This window comes from Grampus griseus, assembly GCF_964374135.1.
Source record: "Grampus griseus genome assembly, chromosome: 11".
In the NCBI taxonomy this organism is placed as follows: Eukaryota; Metazoa; Chordata; class Mammalia; order Artiodactyla; family Delphinidae; genus Grampus; species Grampus griseus.
Window position 1 is genome coordinate 19,701,254 of NC_139005.1, and position 22,405 is coordinate 19,723,658.

Here is a 22,405-nt window from a genome sequence, read left to right on the forward strand (position 1 = left end):
ATTCCTTCTCTTTCTCAAAGTCATTTTGGTTTAAAAACACCACACCACATTTACATCCCATGACCAAAAAGCTTGGAACATCAAAAAAACGGTAATTGAGCATTATTATTTTATGCATTCAACAATGCTGATTTCAAGAGACTACACAAACAGGAATCCTTGAAATTGTTTTATTGATGACAGAATCAGTGTATAATTTGATGAGGATTTGATGAGGAACCTGCGAACAATAAAGAATATGTCTATTGCCAGCAAAATACAATTATTCCAGGTCCTTTAGACGTTACAAATACAGTTCTTTCACACCAGACGGTTCATACGTAACAAAGCCATTTAAGAATGCTTAATTGTGCTTCTACAAAACCTTCGAAGAATGAGGTAGTTTCCTTTACCCACCATATTTTCCACATTTCCATTATTACGCTTTCAGTGAGCTTAAATCCTTTTAACATAATCTTTAAACAATTGCTCATGAGAGCCCAGGCTTATTTATAAAATGTTTATTTCTTTCTACTTGATTATCCTTAAAGATAATCTCAAGAATAACTACACAACCAGAGAAATTTGAGACAAGCAATGGCTGGGGCTTTTTCATTACAATCAGACTTAGATGCAAGAGAACACGTTCTAAAAATTCCATAGTTAAGCTGGTATTCTCCCATTTCTAACTATAAACTGATTTAAAAACTACTTCCTCACACTACTTTTCTCTCAGCCACCATATCAAGTAAGCACAGATTCTTCAGCCTAGGGCGTTAGGCTCCATTTATTGGCTAACTATGGGATCATGCATTGTTTTACGTCAACAGGGGACCACCTGAATTTATAGGTGCATACAGATTAGCCAGCTTATCCTTAAAATTTCATTCAGAATCTACTTACTGCCATATTCCTGAATACCAACACCCTTCAAACACTTATCAATGAAGTAGCAATTGAGGCAGGTTATTTGTATTCCCGTCTTGACGCTGAGAATGACTCTAACGACCATTGTGAAATTAGCTTGAGGAAATCGCAGCGTGTTGTACATTTTAGTTAAAACTAAAATGATAATATTCAACGAATTTCCAAATCAGTTAACCTTCACCAAGGAAAGGGGGATGGTGGCCAATAGTATTCCCAAGGGGAAAAAGAAGTCACCATCTACTCCTTGCCACTTATTCTTTTATTCAGTCTCAAGAAGCTTCACAGATCTTAAAATAAAATGGTTGAAGAAACGACAAAATAGGTCTTATAGACTATGCAAGTATAAAGTCTTAACCATATTGGTAGTAATCTAAAGTAGTTCCCATGTAACATGACCGTTAGATCATTATCTCAAGAGTATCTGATAAGCTGACCACTATATTTAGTCACTTTCTAATTGGCACTATTTGTACTTGGCACCTATGTTGAAAGATCCCGACGGCTGGCAGAATGAGGAAAAAGAGCTCTCTTGGACAGCACAGAAGCAAGTTCGACTTTTTGCCTTACTTTCTCTACTACCATTTGTTCTTCCTCTGACATCTTCTGTAGTTAAAATTGTCTCCATTCAATGATGGGTAACAAGGAACCTAGCCATTGTGACAGTGGACATGTAGAGAAAATACATGTCAATGATAATACATTTTAAATTCATTCCCGTATCACAGCTCGCAATTTTTACCATCCCAACAGTGGGTTCCATAGGTAGAACATTAGGTAGCTCATGTTTTAGACCTTATTAATCGGTATGTGGTATGCAAAACAAACTTTCAGACAGAAAGTATACAAAGATTGCTTAAAACTTCAATACTTGTATCCAGCAGATTTTTAAAGACCACCTCATTTGCTAAGACTGAATTTCATGCCTTTATCATTCACTAAAGCAAATATGTTTACATATATCTGATCCCAGGGAATTATTTACCTCCAAACACTTGATATGTTTCTATTCTATTGATATGTTTCTTTATCACTTCCTCAAATTAACATCTGAGAAGTTTTTTACTATGGTATGTGTACTGAAGATGGAAAATAAATCACTTTCTTCTACCTTTGTATTTTTAAAAGAACTTTCTGGCAATGATAAAAAAGAATCTCTTTGAAATACTTTAAATGGCCTTTCTTTTAAAACCTCACACTTTGAAAAACTGTTGTATTAATGTTAAGTCTTCCACCTGCTATTTTCTGAGTAGCTGTAATCCATCATTTTCAAGCCAACAGTCTCAACAGTTTGATTCATAATTGACATTTTCCAGAAAAAGTCACTCTAGGAACATTTTGTTTATTTCAATAATACCTGACTTTAAGATCAGCAAGGATGCTGTAATTTGAGGTGTTCTTTTGTTAGACGAACCATGACAACTTAACATCGCTCCAAAGGGATGCAGTTAACAAATGTATCAGGTTAGCAGTAAACAGTAAACCGGGAGGTAATTCACACCAAGAACCCCTAAATACTAATCTACTGAGTAGTTTCCCACGAGAGGAAAGAAAGGAATGGGGAAAAAGGACATTATTTCTTTTAAAAATGAGATGAAAATGTTTACTGTGATTTCTTGATAGCACACCAATAACAGAGGTGTGCTCTGGCCTTTGTCTCCTTATCATCTAACTGTATTAAATATTACTTTTATACCTAAAACTTCAAGTAGGAGAGTAGAAACTCCACGAGGGTAATGTCTTTATACTACTTATTTTCTAAAACTAACTTTCTAATCCCTACTGTGAGTTGTGTTAGACACATATTTGTGGGTATTCAATCAACATTTCTCAAGTTAACTGATCCAATTAATTATAATCTCTGTGATCTTTGTCAATTAATAAGTAATGCTTATTCAGAGAGTGGTACTCTCTGCCTCCTCTCCTTGAGGAGATATCTGGAAAACAGACAGCTGAACAAATTCTACTTGTGGCAAAACAAAGTGATAGGTGTTATAAACATCTGCTAAAATTATGTGCCAGGATTACTATTTATAACTTAAGTTTTTGCATATCCTAAATCCACATTAAAGGAATAATTCTTTGATAGTATTTAGAATCAGGACATGAAATCAAAGAGCCCTCTTACAATGTTTCTCTAACCCCTGTCTAAGCTTTAGTGCCTCTCATGAATGTTTATTGGTCTAAATATTTTAGAAAATATCACTCATTGACAGTGAATGTTGTCGTTTCCTGCTTAAAATAGATTTTTCCCAATCATAAGGGTAACGTGAACATATAATTTTAAAAAGGAACTTTTAAAGGAAAAAGAATACAGTGATTGAGCACTAAGTGGGAATGGGGAAAATAAATAAGCTTATGTTGGCAGCTAACTTTATAGCACAAACTCCCTAAAGCAGAGCTGAAACCGAAGCTTTAGTAAAGTTCCTACAATTCTTTTGACCAAGATATACTCATTAATTGCGTTTAAGTGCCCCAGAGTACTCTGATTTCAGGAAAGCTAGATATGAGGAAGAGTTTTCACCCAGGGTGTATAATGTAGGCTTCCCAGATCTTCAGGAGGGCTGACATTGCCAAGTTATAGAATCGATGTGACATTGCACTTTCTTGCTACCTCTGATCTTTTTTTTTTTTCTCGTGACAATCTTTTGAGAACAGAATAAACGGTGTTTACCAGGTAGAAAAAATAGTGATTCCCTAACAAGTTTTCTCAGTCATTTATTCCTCTTTCCCTTTTACTTTTCCTCTGTACTTTTGAAAGTAAAGGTTTTATTAGGTATTACTAGTTTATTCAGTCCTGCAGGTTCTGGGGAGCACGATACACATCCCTGAAATGGACTCTTCTTTTGGTGTATCATGAGTTGAAGCCTTGATAAATGACTGTAACAAAGAAAATTCCTAAAGCTTTAGGAAATGCTCAGGTTTTGTCTAATGCCTGAAAGCTTCGTTTTAAAATCTTGGTTTCTACTGATGTGTTTTGAAAAAGGCTGATGAACTTGGTCTGAAGTGTAAAAACTGAAAAAAAAGTGGAAGGAAGAGAACACGCAAAATAAGTTAATCATTATCATTTTAAGTGCCACCAGTTCTGTTTATATTCATGCACATGTGAACTGCTGAATCCCATTTGATCAACCCAATTAAACATTAACTAATTGCAGCCAATTATGCAAATATCAGCAACAATATTAATTTGTTGATCTTTTTGAGCAGATTAGCCTCACATGTTCCTAATGCTAGCCTATCTTACGCCTTAAATGATCAATTAGTGTTGCGATAACTAAGTCTTGAAGAATGGATAATTGCCTAGTTATAATGTGCCACTCTTGCTGTATTAATCCACTGCAATTAAACAAATAGTGCACAAGGAAAAGAGATGTGCAGATGTTCCCTTTAAATCTATTTAACAAGTTAGTGTCAAGGTCAATTTCCTGTCTTATTACTTAAATGAGAATGGCAGATTGTGTCCTCTGTTTTAGGAGACCTTGTTTCTTTAAATGTATATCCTTCATCTTCACAGAGTCTGGTAGAAAGGGCTTAAAATGCTCTTAAGGTCTGATGAAAGAAATCACACAGACATAATGTCAAGACATATTGTTCTCGAACTCTTACAACGAACATGTCTCGCCATACTAATTCAGAGATGCAAAGTATAAAATCTATTTGTGGCAAATAGATGATTTCCATTTCTCATAGGAATGTTGAGTCTGGTTATCATGGGCTACTTGACAGGTTAGGATTACCTTAAGTCATTTCTAGCCTACAATATTGAAAATAAGGTCCCAGGATTTGGCCAAGGCAAATGTATTCTCTCAGAATGCTACTTGGTGAACAAACTTGTGCAGAGCATAGTTAAAGCACTTCAGCCCTACCTAAAAAGAACAGACTCTCCCAAGATTTCAGATCGCCAATTAAAAGCCCCCTAAAAGACATTTTTACCATTCCTTTTCATCTTATACTTCCCTCATTTTCATTTTACCGTTCCTATCTAAAAAGATTCTATGGCCAAAAGTCTTGGAAAAGAATCAAAGCCCCATTTGCTATGTGCTGCTAAATGCCTTAAGGAAAATTTTCCAGCACGGCAAAACTTTTAGAATTTTTTTCCTTGCTCTGAAAAGAGGATGAAATATGATCAGCAAGATGAAAGTTATTAGGACTAAAGGAAACCAAAATATAATGTCTGAGAGTTGACCTTCCAAGGGTAAATGTTTTCTATCAAGATTTGACTTTCCCCTAGATAAACCAGGATACAATTTTAACTCATGGCTCCTAAACAAGGAAAATATCATCTATAATCACTCTCCCTGTACCCTAACCATGTGCTTATCCAATCCCCATTCAACAGAAATGAGCACCTATAAAACCAGAGTATAAAATCCAGAGTATATACCTCTTTGCTTTCTATCAAAAAACTAAATATGATTTATTTTGTATTTATCACAACATTTATGTGTTTAACACGAAACCTATATCATTTCCATTTGGTTGGTACGGTATCACGATCTCTCTAGAGCTATTACTTTAATTCCAAGACAGTCTTCAAATAAAGACAATATGAAAATTGTTAATTAAAAATAAAATAAGTTAATCATTATCATTTTAAGTGCCACCAGTTCTGTTTATATTCATGCACATGTGAACTGCTCAATGAGGTAAATACAGACAAAGTCAGAATCGATCACAAATTCTAATAAAGAGGTTTCACAATATAGAAACAAAGAAGGTACACTTCTATAGAAGGTACATGTTCATTCATTCCTTGTTATGTGACAGGCAGGGGAATGCAAAGATCTATAAGGCACAAGACCCTCAGTCTTGTAGTGAAGCCTGACTGCTGATTACAACACAATGTGGAAAGGGCAGCGGTGGGCCTTGCTGATGCACCAGGAGAGCCTGGCGCAGACCGGGACATCAGGAAGGAGGGAGAGATTTTCCCTAAGACGGACTTAGGGGACCTGGAAAGAAATATGAGGGGAGGAAATCCAGTTTCTCAAAGTCTTGATTTAAAAAAAAAAACAACAACAAACACTTTCTGAGGATGAAGATGTGTGGCAGGAAATGGTACCTATGAAATTTACTCAGATCAGCTTTTCAAACACAAAAACACTCACTTGGTTGAGGAGCAGAACGTAACTTATGCTAAAGAATAAACACTTTTTTATCTGATTGAAGTACCAAGGGAAGCACTCAGGTTATGGAGGAAAATTCTACGCTTAGATGGCTTCCATTCTCATCTTTCTAGAGAAGGTAAGGTAAGCTTCTAGGAGCAAGTTTATAAACTACCACTGGATGACTGCAATTCATCTTCTCTGGCACGAGGAAACAATCGCCCTGGAAACACTGATAATACAAACTACATTATGCACAACTAAAAACAGGTAGCCAAAGAAATTTCTCATAATTCAAATGCAACAGTCTGTCCCAAGAACACACAAATGATAGCCTGTTCTTTTCCATTCAGGATACTGTGATTGTCCAATCACTCTCTTCTCTTCCGTACTACAACAAAAGCAAGAAAACATGTTTCAGTGTAAAAACTCACAGCGCAGGGGCAGCTTATAAATAAATGTAATGATATAACCAACGTTGTACAAAAGGTTCACTTCTGTTTTGAACATTAAAAGCATATTCACACTGAAAATAAGACTATGTGTAAACAAATACCTGGAAAGAATCACAAATTTTATAATTACTGTGGAGCTCGATGTATAGCTGGTATAGGTCCCTTACATATGCCTTTGCATTGCCATTCTGTATTTAGCGTCTCAGATCATGTCCCCCTTCCACATGAATTGCCTCTTTCGTACTAATATAACTTGAGTTGAAATGAACACAAACAATAGAATTCCTGAACTGGAAAGAACATTAATGACCATCTAGCATGCAGGGGATGAGCCACATAAGTGGGGCTCTGGATTTCACTTCAGAGCAGTTCCACTTCTACTGGTTTTATATAGTGGGATTACAGGAAAGGTTTCATTTGTAGAAAATTTCTATGGCTTAAAAATCAAGTGTGAAGAGCAATGAACTCAAGCCCAGCTTCTCATTTAAGGACACTGAGGCTCAATGAAACTCTTAAAAAAAAAAAAAAAATATTGAAGTAAAGTTGATTTACAATATTGTGTTAATTTCTGTGGTACAGCGTAATGATTCAATTATACATATATATATATTCTTTTTCATATTCTTTTCCATTATGGTTTATCACAGGATTTTTTTAAACTTTTTATTTTATATTGGAGTATAGCCGATTAACAATGTTGTGATCATTTCAGGTGCACAGCAAAGGGACTCGGCCACATATACATGTATCCATTCTCCCCCAAACTCTCCTCCCATCCAGGCTGCCCCATAACATTGAGCAGAGTTCCCTGTGCTGTACAGTAGGTCTTTGTTGATTACCCATTTTAAATATAGCAGTACAGGGGCTTCCCTGGTGGCACAGTGGTTAAGAATCTGCCCGCCAATGCAGGGGACACAGGTTCGAGCCCTGGTCCGGGAAGATCCCACATGCTGCGGAGCAACTAAGCCCGTGCGCCACAGCTACTGAGCCTGCGCTCTAGAGCCTGCATGCCACAACTACTGAGCCCACGTGCCACAACTACTGAAGCCCGCGTGCCTAGAGCCCATGCTCCACAACAAGAGAAGCCACTGCAATGAGAAGCCTGCACACCGCAACAAAGAGTAGCCCCTGCTCGCCACAGCAATGAAGACCCAACACAGCCAAAAACAAATAAATGAAAAATAAATAAATAAATAAATATAGCAGTACATCACAGGATATTGAATATAGTTCCCTGTGCTATACAGTAGGACCTTGTTGTTTATCCATTCTATATATAATAGTTTGCATTTGCTAACCCCAAACTCCCAATCCATCCCTCCCCCACCCCACTGCCCCCCTTGGCAACCACAAGTCTGCTCTCTTCTAGGAAGCTCTTAATCACAGCCCAGTTCTGCCTCTATGCAATGCTATTCCTTCTACATCACAATGTCCATGTGCTGGGTGCCTCTTAAAGAACTTTGAAGACCTCAGAGGGGACTTCCCTGGTGGTGCAGTGGTTAAGACTCCATGCACCCAATGCAGGGGGCCTGGGTTCGATCCCTGGTCAGGGAACTAGATCCCACATGCATGCCATGACTAACATTACGTATGCCACAGCTAAGGAGCCCAAGAGCTGCAACTAAGGAGCCTGCCTGCCGCAACTAAAGATCCGGCACAACCAAATTAATTAATTAATTTAAAAAAATAATAAAAAAAGACCTCAGAGAACAGAATCTATCAAATTGGTAAAAAAAAAACTGGAAGCCAGGAATGGGTCCACCTACAACCTTCTGGTTTACATGAAAAGGAGAATGAAGGAAGCCCAATGACTATAAGTGACTTGCTTAATCCATATCAGAAAGGGTTTCCTAAAGACGGTGGCCCCCCACTGTTGACTCTGTTGATTAATGATGAACGCTGGATAAAACATTCCCAAATTCTGCCTGATTTATAGATGGTGGCGACACAACTTAGGGGTAAGAGCAAAATATATGTTTTATTTTTCTTATGTGGATTCCCATTAATACATCAGACACCTTAGTCATTAATAATAATTGGGCATCAGCATACTGACATTTTAGCAGATCTTGTTACAAAACTTGATTCATGACCACTATAATTTCATCTTGAATCTCACCAGTTAAAGTGAATTTGCTTTCAATTAGTTGTTTTAGTTTTAAAAACAGTCAAGATCAATTTTCAATACAATGACAGTCATAGGCTGTGTAATTCTATGAACCTGCAGAATATGTGTTAAGGTTTATCTCTCTCATCCTATAATTTATGCTTTTATGTAAAATCACAGCATTCCGAGATGTGTCCAAGAGATGTGATAATACAGGTAATTCATAATGTCTAGACCTAGGTGGTTAACAATCACCTTTCATTTCAATGATGGATAATGTCACTTAATTTTCCAAGGCAAAATAATTCAGAGTAGATATGACAGATTCTAGCAGGGATAGAAATTTTTCCTCAAGAGGTGTCCAGAGAAGCAGGGGCAAGAAAACACTCATGTGCATGAGCCAGGCTGTCCGTATACCACTGGCAGTGTCGTTAACACAACCACAGTGGCAGTCCCACACCTTTAATGTTTGCAACACAGCAAATCAAATCGAGCCTGTAGGATGGTACTTTGAGTCCACCTGGAAGGCTCAGTGGGATGCGCAGAATTTTTATCTTTTCATCAATTCCAGTTAGAACACTGAACTAAAACATGACTAACGACACGCTTATTATTTGCATTCAATGCATGTATGGCAAATTTTACAAGGCCTTCGCTAAAATACTTTCTACATTCAGCAGAAAATTCTTAGCAACATAAAAGGTGAATCTTCACATCAGGTACTTACTCTCCACAAGGTCCAAAAAAATATAACCAGCACTGCTCACCAGGTAGCACTTTGGCATCCTGGTTCTAAACCGCACTCGATGGCCATGCAAAGTTCTGTGATCCCGTAACAAGGGGAGAAGTGTGGATTAGGGAACAAGGAGGGGCTGGGAAGCTGGTCAAGGGACTGAGCCATCAAGGCAATCTGGAATGTTTACCAAGTCTGCACACGAAAGGGGTGGGACTCTTAACTTCCAGAACTAAAGTCATCATGCTGTTCCACTGAAAACAAGAAAAAGCCAGTAACAACTAATGGCCATTTATTCTTATGAAGTTGTAGCCACTGGTGGGAAAACAGATTTCTGAAATTCTATCTGGTGACGTGCAATCAACACAGATCCTGCTTCTATCCCATTCAGCTTCCCTTATTTTAAACTGTTGAAGATGTCCCCCTCTGGGTCTTGGCAATCACTCCTCCCACTTTCTGAAATGGTAATAGCAGCGCTGCTAGTTAGTCAAACACGCTACCCGGATATCGAAGACCCGGCTTCCAGCTTTTATCTGATCTTGACAGCAGTTGATGTGTACCTCACTTTGAAAAGACCTAAATCAGATTCTCTGAAGGTTTTTTTTGAAAAATAATTTGACGTTATTCAAGACCTTCCTCCCATCTCATCTCAGAATGTGTTAATATGCAAAAGGCTTTACTCTTTAGTACTTGCTTGGTGTGTCAATCACCCATTCATTCCTTTATTTAAAAAACATTACTGAGTGTGTACTATGGCCCAGGCCCTGTACCTAATACTAGGTTTACCAAAAGAGAATAAAACAATGCCCACCCTCAGACAACCACAGAACAAAGATAAGTGTGTGACTAATTAGAACATAATATAAAGGTCATATGTGGGGCATCCCGGCGCGGAGCGGAGCTGCAGCTCGGTCTCCTCCGCCAACCCTCCCCCTCAGGCGCCATCCCTCCTGCTGGCCAGGCCCACCCGGACCGATCGATAAGATCCACTGCGGCTCGAGCCCCGGGCAGCTCACGGGCAGCCAGAGCTCCAAGGCTCCCCGCGGCGACGGGAACGGAGAGGAGGCAGCCGGCGCTTCCCCCCGCTCAGGTCAGTGGACCAGAGGACCGCCACGCGAAAAGCCATGCAGACTCATCCCCCAAAGGTCAAGGGAGTCGCCCTCCGTGAACGGAACAGAGGAGGCAGCCGGGGCCACTGGCGATGCCATCGAGCCGGCACCCCCTAGCCAGGGCGCTGAGGCCAAGGGGGAGGTCCCGCCCAAGGAGACCCCCAAGAAGAAGAAATATCTTTCAAGAAACCTTTCAAATTGAGCGGCCTGGCCTTCAAGAGAAATCGGAGGGAGGGGGCAGGGGGCATCCGTCTGCCTCGTCACCCACAGAGGAAGGGCAGGAGCAGGGGGGTCGGTGCCTGCGGCGAGGGAGGCACCGCCCAGGGAGGGAAGGCTGCCGCCACCCGAGAGCCAGGAGCCCCAGGCCACAGGGGAGAGGCTGGTGCAGGGCCCGGGTGCAGAGCCATCCACCGCTAGGGGCCCTACACCAGCAGGCGGGCTGAATGAGTAGCCGGGTGAGGGCAGGTGGGTGGTCTCTAAGCTGCAGAAAACTGTGCTGTCCTTGTGGTCACTGACTGGACCTGGTGCCCTGGCTGCCTTCCTGTGCCCAGAAAGGAAGGGGCTGTTGCCCCCTCACCACGTTCCCTTTCCTCTTCTCCCTCCTGTGGATTCTCCCATCATCCAGCTGGTCTTCCCCTTAAGGCCAGTTGAAGATGGTCCCTTGCAGTTTCCCAAGTTGGGTTAGTGATGTGAAATGCTCCTGCCCCTGTCCCTGCCTCCTTCCCTGTCCCCACCCGTGCAGAAGGCAGTTGCTGGTTTTCTTCCCCAATTCTTTTCCAAGTAGGTGTTGTTTATTCCCCAAATCCCTGAGCCCCACGTAGGGGTGGCTATACTCCCAAACCCTGAGTGGCCAGCCTTCCCCTGTTGAGTTTTTAGTCTCGTGTTGTGCCTAGTGGCCCCTGGGCTAGGGAGGACACTGCCCCTGTGTAGGTTTTCATAAATGTCTTACTCGAGTTCAAACCTCCAGCCTGTGAATCAACTGTGTCTCTTTTTTGACTTGGTAAACAAGTATTAAGCTTTGGGGTCGAGGGGAGGTATGTGATGTGAAACAACTTCTTGTTGTCTTTTTTCCCCCCTCCCATTGTTGTAAATAATTTAATGGCCAAACCCCAAATTTGTAATTTTTTTTTTTCCTAACTGCTAAAACCATTCTCTTCCACCTGGTTTTACTGTAACATTTGGAAAAGGAATAAATGTCATCCCATTAAAAAAAAAAAAAAACGGTCGTATGTGATCATCCCAGGGGCCATGGAAGCTGGAGGATGAAGCAGCACTTAAGTGGGTGAATCTGTGTTTGTACTGGGGGAAAGGGACGCTGTTCAAGAGACTGAAAAGATTCCTAAAGGAGATGTGTCTCGAAGGATAACCAACACCTTATCAAGTGGGAAAACTGTAGAAGATACAGAAAGGCAGAAAGGAAGCAGCAGAGAGCAGAGCATATTGGACGACAGAGAAGACCCCTAATGGCAGCGGCAAAGGTGAAGATGATGGTAACTGGAATAGCAAAGAGCAATGGGAGAGAGGGGAAACATGGGCAATGTGGAGATGTTCTCCAAGTTCAAGTTTGGTTAAGTATGAACACAGAAGTGTTTTTCTTTTTTGCACTAAAAAAAAAAGGAAGAAATAAAAAGAAAAACAGGACTTCCCTGGTGGCGCAGTGGTTAAGAATCTGCCTGCCAATGCAGGGGACACAGGTTCGAGCCCTGGTCCAGGAAGATCCCACATGCCGCAGAGCAACTAAGCCCGTCTGCCACAACTACTGAGCCTACGCTCTAGAGCCCGCGTGCCACAACTACCGAAGCCCCCGCGCCTAGAGCCTGTGCTCCACAAGAAGAGAAGCCACCGCAATGAGAAGCCTGTGCACCACAATGAAGAGTAGCCCCCGGCTCACCGCAACTAAGGAAAGCCCAAGTGCAGCAACGAAGACCCAAAACAACCAAAAATAAACAAACAAACAAACTTATTTAAAACAAAAGAATCCTGTCATCTGAAATGTCCCCCTCCTAAGAGGTATTTGTAGGGCAATCTAAGATCCAGGGAACTATGTGGATAATTAGCCAAATGGGATGAACACTCAACCTCAGAGGTTCTTACTTGTATATGGAAGTACACAAGTCAAATAAAAATCAGATCTGTGGTTAAGAAGGTATCTTGCCCTCTAGGTCACACTGTAGGAATCTTGAGGTTTCTTGGTTATTGTTGTTCTCTTCTTCAATTCACCAGAGCACTTTGGAGGAAACACCACGTTTCCTCCACGCAATGTCAGAGAGATCAAATGTAAAACATGATGCAATTCTACGCTTTTTCCTCAATAATTATACTTCAATTATTTTTCTTGGAGAGAAACAGACAATTTAGTAGCTTGGCTGACAGCACCAATTTGCCAGCTTGTAAGAGAGTAATTTCAAAACTGTAGGTTCCATGCCCACAGGCACGAAATAATTGAAGAAGAAGAAAGAGGTGGTCTTAGATTCCAAATGGATGGTCCTTTGTTACTTAACAATTTGGAGCAGATTTGGTGCTTCTGGTTTGCAGTTTAATTCAGAATCCTTGTATTATCTCACGTATCCCCTTGTTTCTTTTTCAGTGTGGAGCTCCGAACGTATCATTAGTTTTTAGTGTTACTACCATTTATACTTTACTACCTAGAGTATTAACTTCTTGGCCACAAGCACCAAGTTATATAGAGCATATACACAGGTAAGAGGAAAATGGTCTATTTCTTCTCATTTTCTGCTTCATATATAACTTTTATTTTTAAACCTTTTGATATGGTCTCACATTTAAATTGAATAAATTTGTCTTTCGTCTACATCAGTGTGCTTTGACCTCTCTAGTTTTTCGGTCACTTTTTCCACTACTCTATCACCAGCACCTGGAACTGCCTCTGGCACACAGTTTGTGCTCAATACTATGTATCTGTTGAATGAATGAATCAAAAGCATTCACTTCCCTCACCTACATTCCTGGCTTCTGTAATCTTACCCAGACAACTCTAAAAATAAAAATACATGAACCATCCATGCAGAAATTTTTATTAAATTTCTTCGAATTACTTTGGATTGGTTCTATGCAGAAACCAACTCTGAATAAATTTTAAGTCTTCAATGTTAAGATATTCCTTTATTTAGCTTACAGAAAATTCCTATAGAACACTTCTACTGAAGAGTGTAAGACAACTCATTGGTTCTAAAAGCACAATAATTCTTTTCTTTTAATGCTATAAATTTTGCATAAAAGTGGCTAAGTCTTCAAAAAATAGCATTTTCATCCAAAGTTCTCTGTAGGGACCTGCTGCTTTCCCAACCAACTTTACATTTTTGCTTACTTTTTAAGACCCCACACGATTTGATGTCACCCAATCTATCAAACTTTATTTCACATTTCAATATGAATCTCAGCTCCCTCGGGTATTTTCACTGACTGGCAACGATGGCATCCGGGCTCAGCAAACTTTAGAACAATATCTTTTATAGGTGACCCAGGTTTACCTGGTATATGATATGTCTACCTAGAAAGATGCTTAACTGCCTGATGACATTACTGTAAATTGTTGCTCAGAAAAAATAGGCAAAACAAAGTTAGCAGTATTAAAAAATAGGTGTGCACACTGTTTGACCTGATAATTACAATCCCAGGAATTTATCCTAAGGAAAAAATCAAGGATGCACTGTTTATAATAGTGAAAGAATTTCCAACAATTTAAATGTTCAATAAGATTTCTTTAAAAATTATGGTATATCAACATAGTGGAATTTAATTAAACTTTATACGTTGAATTTTAAAATTTATTGATACGAAAAAGCAAATGATTTATTAATTGAAAAAAAGCAGGTTAACAAAATTACGTACGATCCCACTGTCAGAAAAATATCTATCTAAAAATACACTGAGTGCTTATAAAATACTGAAAGTTGAGATATCAAAAGTTAAGTGATTTTATCTGTGATGTAATCACAGGTAATATTAGTTTTTTTCTGTGTTTTCTTGTACTTTAAAGTCTTTTCTTTTATAAGAAGTCTGTTATACTTTTCATGAGATTTTTAAGTGTTATCAAAATTTATATACTTTTTAAAAATGTTAAGTAATTGAGTCCCTGACTATATATATATATTTTTCCCCCTTCTTTCCTTCCTTTTTTTTTTTCTTTTTTTTTAAACTGTGTATCTTTTTTCTCATTTCTGCTTTGCTCATGTCCACATATACTATTGGGAACATCTTCCTTAAATTTAATTTGTTGACCTCAGATGGTAGCACTTACTCTCTTCTCTCCACTGAAGTATGATTTGGTTCTAGGTTTTGAATGAAAAAAAGACAGCATTTTAAAAATAGAAGCCCTTACCTGAATATCAGTCAATTTGTCCAAGATGCGGCTTGCAAGCTTAGGCCCATTCTCCATAGTTGGGATGTGTATAGTCTATGAAAGAAAACCAGACACGAAATCATTTGAGGATATTCATGTACACAGTAACAACAAGTAAGAAACTCAGCAATTTTACCGAAATAAGGAATGGCACTATGGTAACCTCATTACGGATGCTAACTCCTTATGCCAAAGACTCTTTTCTATTCTGAATTTGAATAAAAATGAACTAGCCGGTGATAGGTTGTTCATTTCCTACCAACTGATTTCAGGGCATAACTGGTTTATATGCCAGTCTTCAGGCTGATTTGAGGAACCATGAGAAGCAGGGGTACCTAGAATAGGGGCTAAACTTAAAGAACCCTACCTCTTCCAGCATCCTGAGAATCTATGAGGATGAATGATTAACCTCCACATCTAACGCTCTTGGCAGGGAATGAGACCTCAAAAGACAGTGTGCCGCAAATTAAAGCAAGTCCTTTCAGGGACATAAACTGAAGCACGTCCATATCTTCACAAAAGGGGCTGCCAAATCTGTCTGTTCTAAGCCAAACTTCCAGGGGCCACAAATTCCACGAAGTTGGACAGCATGGTTAAATTCAGGGCACAGAGATTTTATGTGCCCTAATTTATACTTTGAGTCACGCCCATTCATGCCTTGCTGGCTTGCAGGCTTTTGATAGTTTGATTTTAGTAGAGAGTCCGTACTCTTACTTTTCTTATTATGCCCTTTAGGGTAATAGGATAATTCGATGTACCTTTTGGCTCTGAATGGCTACCTAAAACAAAACCATAAAAATGTATTAAACTTTATTAACTTACTTCTAGAGGAGAAGTAATAACTGGACTTTAAAAATCTGATCTAATGACAACTTTAATTCATTTAAAAAGTGGACTGATAATATATTACCTAGATACTACCATAGTAAAATGTGAAACAGTAGCTTTATAATCAGTGTAAGCATTCATATATAATAGAATAATTCATCTCCCTTGAAAAATCAATCTGTAGATGGAATTATGTCAGGAGCCAAGTTTGAAAATCTCAAGCAATGAAGCAACCACCATTAAAATTAGCAGGAAAAAAAAAAATCAATCCACCCAGCTGAGGAAAAAATAATTATAATGTTGAATTTAAAAACCTATAGAATAGGGGCTTCCATGGTGGTGCATGGTTGAGAGTCCACCTGCCAGTGCAGGGGACACGGGTTTGTGCCCCGGTCCGGGAAGATCCCACATGCCGCGGAGCGGCTGGGCCCATGAGCCATGGCCGCTGAGCCTGCACATCCGGAGCCTGTGCTCCGCAACGGGAGAGGCCACAACAGTGAGAGGCCCGCGTACCGCAAAAAAAAAAACAAAAAAACCCCCAACAGAATAGAGATAAACCCATGCACATATGGTCACCTTATCTTTGATAAAGGAGGCAAGAATATACAATGGAGAAAAGACAGCTTCTTTAATAAGTGGTGCTGAGAAAATTGGACAGCTACATGTATAAGAATGAAATTAGAACACTCCCTAACACCATACACAAAAATAAGCTCAAAATGGATTAAAGACCTAAATGTAAGGCCAGACACTATAAAACTCTTAGAGGAAAACATAGGCAGAACACTCTATGACATAAATCACAGCAAGATCCTTTCTGACCCAGCTCCTAGAGAAATGGAAATAAAAACAAAAATAAAAAATGGGACCTAATGAAACTTAAAAGCTTTTGCACAGCAAAGGAAACCATAAACAAGATGAAAAGACAACCCTCAGAATGGGAGAAAATATTTGCAAATGAAACAATTGACAAAGGATTAATCTCCAAAATATACAAGCAGCTCATGCAGCTCAACATCAAAAAGACAAAGAACCCAATCCAAAAATGGGCAGAAGACCTAAATAGACATTTCTCCAAAGAAGATATACAGACTGCCAACAAACACATGAAAGAATGCTCAACACCGCTAATCACTACAGAAATGCAAATCAAAACTACAATGAGGTATCACCTCACACCAGTCAGAATGGCCATCATCAAAAAATCTACAAACAATAAATGCTGGAGAGAGTGTGGAGAAAAGGGAACCCTCTTGCACTGTTTGTGGGAATGTAAATTGATACCGCCACTATGGAGAACAGTATAGAGGTTCCTTAACAAAACTAAGAATAGAGCTACGTTATGATACAGCAATCCCACTACTGGGCATATACCCAGAGAAAACCATAATTCAAAAAGACACATGCACCCCAATATTCACTGAGACACTATTTACAATAGCCAGGACATGGGTGCAACCTAAGTGTCCACTGACGGATGAATGGATAAAGAAGATGTGGCACATATATACAATGGAACATTACTCAGCCATAAAAAGAAATGAAATTGAGTTACTTGTAGTTAGGTGGATGGACCTAGAGTCTGTCCTACAGAGTGAAGTAAGTCAGAAAGAGAAAAACAAATACCATATGCTAACACATATATATGGAATCTTAAAAAAAAAAAAAAAGGTCATGAAGCATCTAGGGGCAAGACGGGAATAAAGACGCAGACCTACTAGAGAATGGACTTGAGGACATGGGGAGGGGGAAGGGTACGCTGGGACAAAGTGAGACAGTGGCATGTAAAATAGATAGCTAGTGGGAAGCAGCTGCATAGCACAGGGAGATCAGCTCGGTGCTTTGTGACCAGCTAGAAGGGTGAGATAGGGAGGGTGGGAGGGAAAAAGACCAATAGAAGGGACTTCCCTGGTGGCGCACTGGTTAAGAATCCGCCTGCCAATGCAGGGGACACAGGTTTGAGCCCTGGTCCGGGAAGATCCCATGCCACGGAGCAGCTAAGCCCGTGCACCACAACTACTGAGCCTGTGCTCTAGAGTCCATGAGCCACAGCTACTGAGCCTGTGTGCCACAGCTACTGAAGCCCACGGGCCTAGAGCCCGAGCTCTTTAACAAGAGAAGCCACTGCAATGAGAACCCGCTCGCCGCAACAAGAGAAAGCACACGCGCAGCAACAAAGACCCAATGCAGCCAAAAACAAAAACAAAACAAAAACCAAAAAAAACAATAGAATTTGTATTTATTATGAGTAATTTAAGCCAATTCATTCACATTATAAAAATAATGCCCACATGCCTCTGAATTATGAAGTTAGATGACGATGTTAATCATAAGTATTGGAGCTGTGTTGTAAAGAGGAAAGTAAAAAAACTAACAAGAAAATGGATGTACAGCACATATAAACAAGATTAATTTACTAGGAGGAAATTTCTTCTAACTAAATGCTTGAATTCCTTCTGAAAGATTTTAGTAAATGCCATGAGGTTTGCCAAATGAAAATTTTTTATGAAGTGGTCTAATTAATAATGATGAAGATGAAAAATGTAGGAGGTGATCATTCAAATGAGTTTTCTTTAATAATTTGCTATTCCTACTCCAGTAGTTCAGAAGTACTTTTAGAAACCAGAGACTGAAATTTCACTTAGTTGTAAAACCTTCCTTAGTGAGATGATAGAAAGAAATGAGTGTAGGTCTATTGGTACATCTCCAATCCCTAAACTGATGTAAGGCAGGTATGATAATGAAGGACAAAACTGTTGGAGTTTACAGGAAACCACTGGAAAGATGAATAAGTCATTTGCTAACACAAGTTCATCGGGACAAACTGCCACAGTTAACAGAACGCTAAGTTATTTAAAAAATCCTTCGCATCCTGGGTCCAACTAGCACTCTGTCCACATATTTAAAGAATTAAATTACAGGCAAATGTTTGAAAATGATAGGAAGTGAAGAAACAGTGTCTTACCTCACCCTTGTACAGTATATTCGAAACTGGGCAAACAACACAGGCGGTACCAGAACCAAACATCTCCCTCACGCGGTTCTCCTCCACGGCAGTGTTCAGGTCGTCCATGGTGAGGTACCTCTCTGACACCTTAAATTCTCCCTGTTTGGGATAGAAATAAAAATAAATATATTTTTAAGGAAAAGGCATATAAAAAAATGCCCGGTGGTATGGACCATTCTACTTTACATTCTGACTGAACTCAGATAATGTCATAATTGTCCTTAGAGGGAAAGCTGGAGAGATCGACACCATCTTATTGAGAAACACACTGAGATGCTAAGCAACCTACTCTAAGGTCACAGCATCTTTAAATGAGATGATGAGAATAGAAAATGTAAGATCAGCATGACAGAGTACATGGTATGTTTTAATACACGCCTGCTTTTCTGCCTTTTATTTGTTATCATGGCCAAAGTCTCACAAGTTGATGCACCCCAAGTGCTACTTAATGTGTATTCTAAACCCTATTTATCATAAGAGAAAATATATTATTATCTAATATTAATAATTATAGCCACCATTTATCGAGCATCCACCACATGCCACGTCCTCTAATTTTTAAGGTGGGTAATATCATCCCCATTGTACAGATGAGGAAATTAAAGTTCAAGGAGGCTGAGTGACACCCTGAAGGCCACACAGCTAGTAAATGGCAGAAACTGGATTTGAACTCAGGTCTGATAATGACTGGCTCCAAATGTGGTCCTCTTTCTACTGTTTCTTTTATGGAGTAGAAACAGAGACTGAATTTAAATATCGGAAACATTTCATTACTTTAAAACATCGTGTATTTGGACTTTATATGAGAAATTACATTGTATATTTTTTCTTCCTAAATTCACTGATTCAGTCGACTTCACAGCAGCAATCCTCTTCCTTCTCTCTGGTGCTGTATTAGGTTGAGTTTAATCACAGAATTACTGGTATACCCGCTCATCGACTTCAGCTGAACTATTTATTTGCTCAAGGATAGGAAGTGGAAAAAAAATCTGATGCTTTTAAGCTATGTTTAAACTGTTTAATACTCATTCTTTAATCTGTTTAACTCTCATTCTCCTATGTTAGTGGTTAAAGTTCAAAGCTTGTCAGGAGGCTATTTGAATTAAGGGCAACAACGAATGAATCCATTTTTTAAAAATAAGATGAGAGTATTTTTTAAAATCTACAAATCCACAATAGATAAAAATGGAAATCACAGCCCTTGGAAAGATTCAAAACATTAGAAGAAGAATGCATCATGCTGTAAGTATATTTGGAAGGGTAGGGAAATATGCCTGCAACAGAAATATGGCTTTTTGTAAGTTTCAACCTATCTCAGTCTGCGATTGCAATTAAGTTGTACAAAGGCAAATAAATAAATAAATAAATTCCAGCAAATCAGCCAAGTGAGAACAAGCTGAGTTCTGCGTTGTGGAAAAGAAAAGAAAAGAAAAGAAAAAATCTCTTGTACATAAACAGAATTCTTTTTACTCTGCTCATCCTCACTTATTTTTGGACAATTTCCCCTACCTGGCAAACAGTGGTAACCCCCCGCGGGCCTCTTGGCATTTGTGTCTCACAGTTTTAAAAATAAATTACAGCTAAGGAGTCAGGAAGAAACTTCCTCTATAATAACCTATTTTTCACGCTAGCAAATCATTAGTGTGGGGGAATTTCCACTTGGAACTTCTCATCAAACCTTCTGTACTTGGTTGATTCTTTTCTTTAATAAAACAAAAATCACTGAGCTTGGAAAATGCATCTTTCCAATTGAAAACACAATTAGGACAGGGCAAGCTGTTTGAAATTATACCAACAGTTTGTAAATGTCATGCCCAATGCGCCAGCCAGCATGCGGCAGTTGGGTCTTGTCTACTTCAGGATTTTGAGAATTATTTATAGCACGTTTTCTCTATTTCCAAAGCCTTTTCCAGAGAAACTGTACTCTCGTAGACGTGTGTGTTTCTAAACATTTGTCCTATTAGCACTGTTTCACCACAGTCTGCTCAAAGCCTTTTCTTGTCCCTTGGAGACCATTTCAATACATGGGTCAAAAGTCCCATCCAGGAACCTTTGCCAGATTAATCAACTCATTCAATATTCATCTTGAATATGCTAAGTCACTTCCAACACCGAATGGTTTAACACACGTGCCTGTGTCACTTGAATCAGAAAGGCTACTGAAAACAACTTTACATTTGCTTGAATGTTTAGATGTTAAAATAAGCATGTATGTGAATTTGGGAGGACAGGGGGCAGGAAGGAGGGAGAAAGAAGACCGCGAAACTAATACTGTCATGTTAGAAAGCATTTATATGTCAGTAAAATTCTTTAACTTCTAGCACGGTTACACTGGAATAAACAGAGGAAGGGAAGGACTACGTACCACTGCCATTTGGAAACAACACACTCAGACTTGAAAAGTTAAAGGCTGGCGAAAAGGAAGCCCTCGGAGGATAAACCAGATGAGTCGGTAGGAGACACCTGGTATAAAGCCTGAGACTAGCACTAGAATACTTCTGCACTAGGACGACCTGCTGAACTGGTTTCTGCCTGCCCTCCCTACAAACAATACTTACTTGATAGTCTCACCAAGACAGTCCTTCTAGAAGAGTTCTTTTCACTCAAGTTAAGATTTAAAGATTAGACAGCACTGGTTGGAACTACAGGATATTATTTCAATACTAAGCTGGACTTTTTTGGATTACTTTTTGTTCCATGCTTATAAAAGTGGTTCATGTCAAAGGCACCCACCCACTTGTGTGCCAGGTCCAGGATGCTCTGCCTTGTCACTCCTGGAAGAATGATGCCATCTAGCGGAGGAGTTGCCAGTTCTTCCTCTGTCAATTAGAAATTGGAATCGTTTCAAACTTTATTAGCCATGCCTTTTATCAATACCCATTAAAAAAAAAAAGTTTCTTGCAATTTTGCTGGTGATAAACATGAAAAGGAGGTCACTGTTCTGCATTGTCAAATTTTCCAAATCAACTCATACTTCAGGTAGATCCTTATGTTTTTTTAAAAAAAAAGGAACAAGAAAGGAAATCAGTCATCCTACCATCTTCAATTTATCCTTAACCTGTGAAAAATGAGATGGCTTCCCACTAACAAACAGTAAGAGTTATAAAATACTCTTAAGAGGAACATTCCAAAGTCAAAATTTACCTCAGTGGATTAAAGCTGGTTAGTAATTAGGATAATGTAGATAGACCCTTACTCAGAAACACTGGGCATTACCAAACCTTCTATGAATACTGTGGAGAAACCCAGCCCTAAGAGGTGTCAGTGCCCACTCAGGCCATCACTGCTCCCACACTGGCCTTTGACAAGTCTATCCAGAGTGATTTTCAAGCCTGGTGAAGTATCCACATCAAATATGGAGATGTTGACTCCACCCTCTGAGATTCAGATGTAATGGGCTCCGAGTGGGCTCAGGCATGTATATGGCTAACAAAGAAATAATAAAGAAAGAAGGGGCTTCCCTGGTGGTACAGTGGTTAAGAACCCGCCTGTCAATGTAGGGGACACGGGTTTGAGCCCTGGTCCGGGAAGATCTCACATGCCTCAGAGCAACTAAGCCCGTGAGCCACAACTACTGAGCCTGCGCTCTAGAGCCTGCAAATCACGACTACTGAGCCCGCAAGCCTAGAGCCCGTGCTCTGCAACAAGAGAAGCCACGGCAGTGAGAAACCTGCGCACCACAACAAAGAGTAGCCCCCACTCGCCACAACTAGAGAAAGCCTGCACGCAGCACCAAGACCCAATGCAGCCAAAACTAAATAAATAAATTTAAAAAAAAAAAAGAAGGAAAAAAAG

The 22,405-nt window shown here is 39.5% G+C and overlaps 1 protein-coding gene and 1 pseudogene across 4 annotated transcripts in view; one reads left to right on the forward strand and one right to left on the reverse strand.

Moving 5' to 3' along the window:
* Positions 1–212: 212 nt before the first annotated feature.
* The window catches only part of BCAT1 (branched chain amino acid transaminase 1), a 101,029-nt gene continuing 78,836 nt past the window's right edge, over positions 213–22,405 (reverse strand). For all 3 annotated transcript variants that reach the window (XM_082665505.1, XM_082665504.1, XM_082665506.1), the window contains exons 8-11: positions 21,344–21,429; positions 18,569–18,709; positions 14,755–14,829; positions 213–6,399 (exon numbers count right to left, since the gene is read on the reverse strand). In XM_082665505.1, the coding sequence (XP_082521631.1) occupies positions 6,358–6,399; positions 14,755–14,829; positions 18,569–18,709; positions 21,344–21,429 (344 nt within the window). In that variant the 3' untranslated portion in view covers positions 213–6,357. The remainder of the gene's footprint in view (positions 6,400–14,754; positions 14,830–18,568; positions 18,710–21,343; positions 21,430–22,405) is intronic.
* Positions 10,177–10,863, forward strand: LOC309829338 (MARCKS-related protein-like; annotated as a pseudogene). The gene has a single exon. The product of its transcript is annotated as an MARCKS-related protein-like (transcript).